This window comes from Tachysurus fulvidraco, chromosome 26, assembly GCF_022655615.1.
Source record: "Tachysurus fulvidraco isolate hzauxx_2018 chromosome 26, HZAU_PFXX_2.0, whole genome shotgun sequence".
In the NCBI taxonomy this organism is placed as follows: Eukaryota; Metazoa; Chordata; class Actinopteri; order Siluriformes; family Bagridae; genus Tachysurus; species Tachysurus fulvidraco.
Genome location: NC_062543.1, coordinates 8,711,399 through 8,721,047, shown reverse-complemented (window position 1 = coordinate 8,721,047; position 9,649 = coordinate 8,711,399). Strand labels below are relative to the sequence as shown.

Genomic DNA, 9,649 nt, shown 5'->3' with positions numbered 1-9,649 from the left:
GTGTCTTGTAGTAATTGGCTCTAACTCAAATAGAACTTTGTTATACAATGATACGATAACGGTAACAGTAATTTGAGTTACAATACAATATGCTTTTCATGCATAACTTGTGTGTTACTATAATACCGATTGATACCGTAGCCAGTGCATTTTTTTTTTCATAATCTTAGTCTTTCATAAGGCATTTATTGGTTTGCTGATTGATACTGTCTTCCACCAGTAATGACATGATCCACAACCACTTTCAACAGTGCAACTACAGGTTGTCTGGCCTGTGGTTACATTATTCAGTAAAAAAGAAAGTCAATGTTTCATGGGAAAATGATCCTGATTGACTGCTGCTCTTGCTCAGTGCTACTCATTGTTCTAACTTTTGTCTTCATTCACTGACCTTTATCTGGTAGATTTACTGTATTATTTTAGTCATTTTGATTCAGAATTAGAATTTGTAGGTATATAATTAGCAGTATTAGTTCATATACATTGACAATGTAAACAATATAAACATATCAATGGGGGAAGCAACAAATACAATATAACATACAAATGTTTAAATAGTAAACAAACCTGCATCTTGAATTAGTATTTAGCATCTTAGCATCTATATGTCCATTTTGTCCATTTTGTTTTCAGTGCCAAAAAAGTCCAAAGTGTCTCTATGTGATCTACAAATCAAATAGCTTGCACTGATATCTTTTTTAGATATCTACCAATCAAATTTAAAGAACATAATTGAGGATGTGATTGACAAGCTTACGTAAAACTACCTTTGCTTTGTGTATCAACAGATTCCTGTAAACATTCTACATCAAAGATTTCTGACACATTTCTGACACCTTTATCCAGAGTGACTTACATTTTTAATTCACTTTATACAACTGAGGGGTTAAGGGCCTTGTACAGGGGCCCAACAGTGGCACCTTTGGTGGACCTGGGACCTTCCATTCAGTAGTCCAACACATTAAAACACCACATCCCCACGATTGTAAGCAGGATATAATGACACATGGAGGCATAATCGTTTTGAAAATAAGCAAAAAGTTTGTGATTATTATTATTATTATTATTATTATTATTATTATTATTATTATTATTATTATTATCATCATCACTTTTTTTAAATGAAAACATATTTTGTCTATGGGTGTGTCAACAGGGCCAAGTGTTGATCCCGCAAACGGAATGGCAATTAAAAAGAACATGAAGTTTTCCACTTAAAATACCTAATTAAAAGAAAAAACATTCATAGACGACTTTCCTAATTGCTAATTGTTTACCTGCGCGTGACAGCGTGACGTCACCGAACACCTGCGTCGAAAGCAGGCGTTTTCTCGCGCGCGGTGGATTTTAGGGGCGATCGCGTGCTTTGTTGTCTCTCTCTCTGTGTGTTCAGGATGAAAGAGATGAATGATATTTTTCCTGATTACCATGACGGAGAGTTTCTGGCTCCTAAAAGCGGGTAAGAGTGTAAGATTTCCCCCCATGGACAGTAAAGTAAAGGTGCTTAGATTTTAGGACATTGCTCACTGCATGTTCAGGGTGTTTTGGCCAGAATTAATAAAGCATCACTCAATACCAAGCATTAATTAACATCTATTCAATTAAAATTGAATTCAAATTCAATTAAAAAAAATATTTCAATGGCGCTTTTTACAATTGACATTGTTCCAAAGCAGCTTTACAGAACATAAACATAGAACAAAAGGTTATTATAAAGAATAATAAAGATTAATATAATACAACAATTCAAGATTAATATTATATATATATATATATATATATATACATATATGTATATATATGTATATATATATATATATATATATATATATATATATGTTTGTATTTATCCCCAATGAGCAAATCTGCTGCAAGGAAAACTCCCTTGAATGGTGAAGGAAGAAACCTTGAGAGGAACCAGACTCAAAGGGGAACCTCATCCTCATATGGGTGACACTGGAGGGTGTGATTTATAAACATACAGTCTGATAAATGTTGTATTGATGCAAAAGACCACATGGAGTCCAACTGGAGCTGGTAAGTCTCTAGATGCCTCAGAATTCTCTCAGAGTTGCCCTCATCTCAGTGAAGGTACAAAATCTTCATGAGCTGGTACAATTTCTGTATGCTTCGGGATGAGTATAAAGAGAGAAAAGTGTAGAGGACATGTAAAGGGACTGATGTGAAAACTTTAGATTGATCTTAAATTATACCAAGGTTGTATTATTACACTTAAATCCACTTCCATTTGTTTTTAATTTTCTGTTTAGTTTTGTTTAAAGTTTCATTGACCTGTTGCCCTGTTTCCATCTTCTCACCTCCTCATCTCTATAAACAGATCAGTTTCCAAAGCTTCAATTTCATGTTAACGTGACCATTAATCCTGCTGTGCTTATTTCATAGATTGATATCTATCCATGATGTATATCTGAGTCCATGTTTGAAGATGAAATGCCTTTGTATGTCTCTTCATGTCTAAGAGTAATAAAGGAAAGCCTCATCATGCAAAATACATGATAAATGACTGACCTGGCATACAGTGATCGACTGACCTGGCATACAGTGACCGTTTGTATTCTCAAACATTGACACAAGTCCAGCTTTATGCATTTTCCCCCTGGGTTTCCTGTAGTTTCTTCCATTTTATTCTGCCTTCATGATTAATACTTTTCCTGATGTCCTTGTCTTGTCAGCCCAAACAAAGAGAGTCCATGTGATGGGTAGAGCACAGATTACCTCAAAGCACAAGACTGTGCTGTAATTTCTCTCACATGATAGTTGTTACAGGGTAAGCTGATTCACTAGCTGTGATCCACATTGACAAATCACACAAGATGGACTGAAGTGAGAGAAAAGCTGTTTATCTTCTGGAACCTGCTTCCCTATTAAGCAGTGACTGAACCCTAGTGCTCATGTCGACTATATGGGACACTGACTATCTGTGGAGGGAGGTGCAGGGGTCAGTACACTAAACTCTTATCCTCCGGAGAAGGAAATTCTTCTGAATCAGAACGATGCGCGTAAAGAATATTACGGAAAGTTTTACAGAAAGGACTACAAAAGCTGGCAGCGTGACTGAAGTGATTTTTAGTGATTTTTAGATTTAGTAGATAGTTGGTGTTATGTCTTTGTTAATCTAGTTTTGCTTGTTGAGTGCTCTTCCAGTTCTGCTGAGTTATTTTGGTGTGACTATAACTTCCAGTTTTCCAATTTTCTCCAATGTTTTTCATTTTAACTCGAACATGTGGAAATCCATTAGACCTTCTGAGAGCATTGCCTGGACTCCGTCAAACCCCTGTCTGTTGCTCAGACTCGTGGTCTGCTTTTTCCAGAGTCCTAACTGAATAGGTTCACTTTACTCATGTAAAACTTATGGCTAGCTAGCATACCAAGTTGTTTTCTTTGTCTGATTGTTGAGTCAGACACACAAAATATGCTGTTTGTTGCACCCAAGGTAGTGATTTGTGCACCCTGATAATCTTCAACATCTGCCCATAAGTTTTAAGTCTATTCCATTTTTTTAGTTTGAGGAAGTGTTTGAAATTCTGGCTTGTGGTAATCACTTTAATATGACGTGACAGATGTGGTGTTTGGAGGTGATGCTGAACACCATGTATTGTTTTAATGAACTGCTTCATGGATGGAACAAGTTTTCTCCTTTACTCTTAAGATGTATAAGTGACTGTGTGTGTGTTCATTCATAGGGCAAAGCTGGCCGCTCTCTTTGGTCTGTGCCAAACGGAGTCTGAAGGAAATGAAACTTTCAAGTTCACTGCCCCCAAGCAGCCCAAAAAAGTCCCCTCCGCTCTTGGTACACCTGATAGCACATTTCAATATATTTTTCCCCCCAAAGAATACTTGTAGCATTTATGTAGTATTTAATGGACGAACACATGTGGTCAAATGTGGTTTCCACCATTTTAGGTCCACCACTTCAGAAACGAGCACCTCCTCCACCAGCTCCAGCTGTCTTACTGGCTGTTGCTGTCCATACATTTCGATTGTAAGTAAATTTGACAATAAAATAGTGATTGTTTGACTGTATGATATGAAACAGCTGAATTATTCTCGCATCTGGTCATAATAAAATTGTAACAAAGTGATTTTTCAGTGTGAACGGACAATATGTGACACACGGCAAGTTGGGCGCGGCCATCCTGGGAAACCATGCGAACAAAGAGGTGAGAGGATAATGGGCAAGACAACGACTGCTCAAGCCAGATTACATCTAATACACCAACAAATATGTGATAAGTGTTCACCTGTATGCTTAATTCATGGCCTGGTCTCTTGCTCTTTCCTCACAGTATAAAATCTTGCTGTATGGCAGTCAACAGAAACAAATCACTACAGCGCGAATCCACCATGGATTTGTTTTCACGGCAAGTTGATCTTTGCCTTTTATTCACTGCTTGTGTATTTTCCAGTAGCATCAACAACGTGCACAATAATTTCATTTCATTCCACAGGTCCAGCCGGGTAACTACACTGCCTTCTATGATGATCAACGGCAAAGCTGGTCTCTGAAGTTTGACTCAGAGGAAGCTAGAATAGATTTCTGTAAAGAGGTGATCAGTCTTAACTATTTGTATAAGCTTTCAGCGAAGAGACTTCTATGTGGAAGCTCAAGAGGAATAACATTAAAAAATAATCTGCTTTCAGGACTGTGACCTACTGCATCACACCATATTAGGTCCTTTAACAGCACATACCGTGATGTTTGATTCTTTACATAACATACAAGAGGCACAATATGCAAACACATGCTAATTATATAAGTTGAGAATAGGAATGAGGGTGTAAGGAGAAATGTGTAGGCATTTTGGCATTGCTTCTTTTTGTCTAATAACTCTGTTGTACGAGTCTTGTTACCTAAAACCCTACAGGATCAATTTAAATGTCATTTGGCAAGAAAAACTGTCATTTGTCTAATTGTGTCTTTGTGGTAGAAACTTCCTGATTTTTGTTTGCTCTGTAATGACTCTAGCAGGGTCCTTTTCTGATTAGTAAGATTTTTTTTTTTTTTTTGTGGAAGCTGTTGTATTGCTGTACATAGTGTAGACTGAGGGGAAAACGTAATTGCAGGATAAAGTACATTAGTCTGTGCTTCAAAACACTCATTTTGCTTATTCTGGGTAAATTAGTTTTTTTCTTTTCTCCAAGGAACATGAACAACATGGTAGGTAATAGCTTTGATAAAAACTTTGTAGCTGCCACAATACACATTGGCTAGCTGTATTTAATCATTTTATATGTATATATACGTGTGTGTATGTGTGTGTGTGTGTGTGTGTATGTGTGTGTGTGTGTGTGTGTATATATATATATATGTGTGTGTGTATGTAAGCCACTGACTTTTTATATTTTAATGGGAGAAGAGAGTTAGCACTTGTTTTTGTTCTTCATGCTCTCTGGTGTCAGACACTGTGTTTCATTTCCATATACCGAATACCAGGAAGAGTCTAAAATTTGTCAGTCGGGTGCTTTTAAGCCGTCTTGAAAAAACATCTCATTAAAAAAAAGATTTGTATTAAATAGTTTGAACTGATTTTGTTTTAAACATATGATTGAACCATACTTAAAGCAACATTACTTCTTGTGTATTCCCACTTCTGTTTCCCAAAATGAAACTCTTCTAAAATGATCCAGTTCATGTTATCTGAGGATTTTATTTTTTTATTTTTTTTAAATAATAATAAATAAATAAATGAATGAATAAATAAATAAATGTATGTCTAAATCATTTTGTGTGTGAGGTGTGTGTGGCCAGGTGGAACAGTCAGACCTGCAGGGACACGCTGCTGACTCAGGACTTGGTCCATGGCAAGGGACAGACTGTCGGTATGGGGGACACAGTGGATGTGGCCTTGTCTAGCTGGCTGCTTCAGAATCATGCTATAGGACAGGTTTGTGTGTGCTTTCGGGGGGGGGATAAAATTTGTTATCGTGCATGTATGCTCTGACTAAGAGCACAATGTTTTCTAAATTTTTGGAGTCTCTTTTGTTATTTCTGAAGTCATGCCAGTCCTGCAGCTCATAATTGCTTCTCTGCTGTGAGTCCTGTTCCATTCCAGAGAGATTTGTTACAGCAGGATCCATGTGACTTTGTTTTTCAGTTATCCGATTCCAGCTCATGCAGAGATGAGCTCCAGCGAGTGAGCCTGGGCTCCGACACGCCTCTGATGGTGAGACATTCATTCATACTTGGCTTGTTTAACTGAACATGTCAGATTTGCTCAGTTTGTCTGTTCCTCTTCCGTCTTGGGTAGGGATGGGAAATGGGGATGTTGGGGATGCAGAAAGGAGGTCGACGTCTTATAATTGTTCCCTCCAGCATGAGTTGTGTGTCAAAAGGTAATCCAGACTGTCTGCCACCCTCCAGCACACTTGTGTTTGCTGTGGAGGTTCATCAGGTAGGCGCTCCTTCTTTCTCTCTACTTCACTGAATAAGACCTCCACATTTCAGTGTAGGCTTTTCTCACATCTACTTAGTGGTAGTTTTTATTCTTTGGTGTAACTGACTCAACTTATTATTTAGGTTAATTTCTGCAGAGATGTAGACTGCCTTGCTTCAGGGTCTACAGAGAGCAACAAGTTGCCAGTCCCTGGTCTAGATGGAAACGTTGAGAGTTCACTTCAGTGTGCTTTGGGCAGCTCTGACCAAGGGTTTGTGCAAAACATATCCCAGTCTGACCTACACTACACAATCATGTCTATGTACTGTATACCACTGCACCAGCAATAACTAGCAAAATTCCCAGTTAACATTTACAAGGAACTTAACATTTTGTAATTATGCTGGGTTATTATTTGAACTAGTGCAGTAAAATTAGAGAATGAAGCACAAGTCCTCCACAAAAGATAATGTCTACCATGTCCCTCATAGATAAGATGCAATGTTTTGTGGTATCAGACAAATTTACAACTCCACTCAAATGCATGTAGTGCAGTGTAGAAAACATATATGTTTACAAATTCCATACACACACCATCTGTAGCTAACTGCAATTTAATGATGTTTTAAAATGAATTCAATTTTTAGACATCAAGCACCGATCAAGCGCCCAAGTCTAAATGAGCTTCCAAAGGTAAGTCTGATTTTGGTTCTGATAAGAATTTCCGTTGAATGAAAACAGTGAGCGTACAACCAGATGCTTTACATTTTAACTTTTTTTTAACTGATCCCTGCCTGGGAAGTTGCTCTGTACATGAATATTTCAAATCATACAATTATAAATGCACATTTTTGTGGGGTTTGGATTGTTTTGGGGTTTGTACCATATAAATTAAACATGATTGTAATGGTGCGGAGAAATATATATATATATGCGCGAAGAGATTACTACTTTGGGTTTGCGTGAACAGAGTTTTTCCTCTTCTCTCCCAACTTGTGTCTCTGGTCCATTGAGCATCATGCGTGAATACGGTCCAAGGGGCAAGCTCTTGATTAACTGGATTTATTTTACTTTAAAATAGTTGTCGTCATTTACAGAAAACAAAGACAACTTCTTGATATACGGGGCATGCAATGACTTAATATTATATAAAACATTGAACTGTATTTCTATAAAAACCTGCAGCTTTAACCAGGAGACTTCACATGAACTAATGATAATGGCCGAACAACAGTATAGAAACACTCATAAAATGATTAAATACAGATTCAGTAAATTGATTCAAAGCTCTGTTTTCTGTGTACACTGAAGTATTTGATGTATGAAAATGACTCAATAATGAAGATTTTAGATTTTCTTTTATTAAAATATTTTCAACATGATTCTAAAGTTCTTCCTTCTTTTTTTTCCTTGTAAACTGCAGCTTCCACATGCAGACAAAGCCAAGCTCATCTCCCGCATGGCTAAAATGGGGCAACCCACGCTGCCTTACCTTACAACACCAAGCGAGTCCTTGACAGAGGTGAGGGGAAGCATGCAAATGTAGAGAATGAAGACGTATTGTCAGAATTGACTATCAATTCCAGGTTTATGTTTCAGATATCACTCGTACACCAGAGCCCATAATGTTTTGTCATGTCAGCCTGAGTTTGCTGCCTCTGTATAGGAAAGCAGAGACTCTACATCAGCATGTGGTTCATCAGCCCAAGCTGCTGCTTCATCTCCACTGCCTGTAGAAACGGCTTCATCTGCAGTCTCCTCCAAAACTGCAGCCGTCCAACACCCAGAGGCTATGAACACCATCACCGCTCAAGACGTGCATGTCTACTCGGATCCACCGTTCCAGGTGAGAAGTTGCTCTACCTCACTCATTTTCCTTATGCAACGTCACTATTATTAGATGAAAAGTATTAAAATATGATTAGATTATAAGATTTGTCACCCTACTAAAATCAGCTTTTTTGTGTACTGTATATTTAAAAAAAAGCTTATTTTTGAGTGGCTAGCTCTGTTTCTTTAGTTATATAGGAATCTAAATAAAAAAAAAACCCCAAAAAAACCCACTATTTTCTAGTAAAAAAAAAATCATTGCAATTTTAAATTAGCTTTCCTCATTATGAACCACTAGCAACAATCGTGAACAGTTTGAGGATAGGTCTATATTTATTTATTTTTTTAATCCTATACAACCTGCTGATATGTATTCCTATATTTTTATATATGGATTCTCTGGGATCAATAAAGCATCCAACCAATGATATTAAATCAGACAAAACCTTTACCTTTTAAGGTCAGTTAAGATTACCAAGATTATTTTTTATTTGCTAAATGCCAGAATAATGTGAGAATTTTGAACTGTGTGAGATATTAATGTGAGAACTTTCTTCAAAGTCAGAAGTTTACATACACTACCAAATTGTTTAAAGACATACTAATCTCAAAGCCTGGATGATGTAATGGCTTCTGATAGGTTAAGTGGATGTATTTTAAGGCACACAACATCATGGGAATATCAAAAGAAATCAGCCAAGGTATCAGGAAGAGAATTGTAGACCTCAAAGTCTGGTTCATCCGTTAGTACAATTTCCAGATGCCTCAAGGAGCAACATTCATCTGTTCAAACAATTCTGTGTAAGTATTTCAAATGTATCAAACTTTCATCATTTAAATGTAAAACAATCATACCGTTCATTAGGGAGACAGGTTCTGTGTCCTGGAGATGAACATGCTTTGGTGTGAAAGGTGCTTTTCAACCCCAGAACAAAATTCTGAAAAAATTCTTAAAATTAATAAGAAGTAACTGACCTAAAATTGGAAAGGTTTAGTCAGATAGTAAAGGGGGGAAAAAAGGGTAATGTGTCTTTATTCAGTGTATGTAAACTTCTGGTTTCAACTATATCAATAAGTTAGTTATAGAGCAATTAAATGCTGATCAGTAGTTGCTGTGTGGTGTAGAAGGATAAATTCTAATGTTTCTCTACTGACCTAATCTTATTTAATACATTAAACATCAATCACTTTTTTTTGACAAAACAAAAAACACAAAAAAAGGATCCTAATGATGCTAATGAACCCAGTGGCAGGTGACAACAGAATCAGGTTTATTGGCCAAGTGTGTTGACACACAAGGAATTTGGTTCCAGCTGTTTGTGACTCTCAAAAGTACAGACATGTATAACACTATACTATACAAGATAATACAGACTATACAAGAAAATGCAGATGTGATACAATAGATATTGAGTATTAAATAT

At 36.9% G+C, this 9,649-nt stretch overlaps 1 protein-coding gene across 2 annotated transcripts in view; it reads left to right on the top strand.

Annotated features, from left to right (window-relative positions):
* The first annotated feature begins 1,271 nt into the window (after positions 1-1,271).
* The window catches only part of fkbp15a (FKBP prolyl isomerase family member 15a), a 16,519-nt gene continuing 8,141 nt past the window's right edge, over positions 1,272-9,649 (top strand). For both annotated transcript variants that reach the window (XM_027165397.2, XM_027165396.2), the window contains exons 1-13: positions 1,272-1,459; positions 3,705-3,811; positions 3,925-4,003; positions 4,112-4,181; positions 4,308-4,382; positions 4,470-4,568; positions 5,757-5,906; positions 6,117-6,185; positions 6,270-6,413; positions 6,539-6,666; positions 7,043-7,088; positions 7,819-7,917; positions 8,062-8,241. In XM_027165397.2, coding sequence (XP_027021198.2) covers positions 1,395-1,459; positions 3,705-3,811; positions 3,925-4,003; positions 4,112-4,181; positions 4,308-4,382; positions 4,470-4,568; positions 5,757-5,906; positions 6,117-6,185; positions 6,270-6,413; positions 6,539-6,666; positions 7,043-7,088; positions 7,819-7,917; positions 8,062-8,241 — 1,311 coding nt within the window. In that variant the 5' untranslated portion in view covers positions 1,272-1,394. The remainder of the gene's footprint in view (positions 1,460-3,704; positions 3,812-3,924; positions 4,004-4,111; positions 4,182-4,307; positions 4,383-4,469; positions 4,569-5,756; positions 5,907-6,116; positions 6,186-6,269; positions 6,414-6,538; positions 6,667-7,042; positions 7,089-7,818; positions 7,918-8,061; positions 8,242-9,649) is intronic.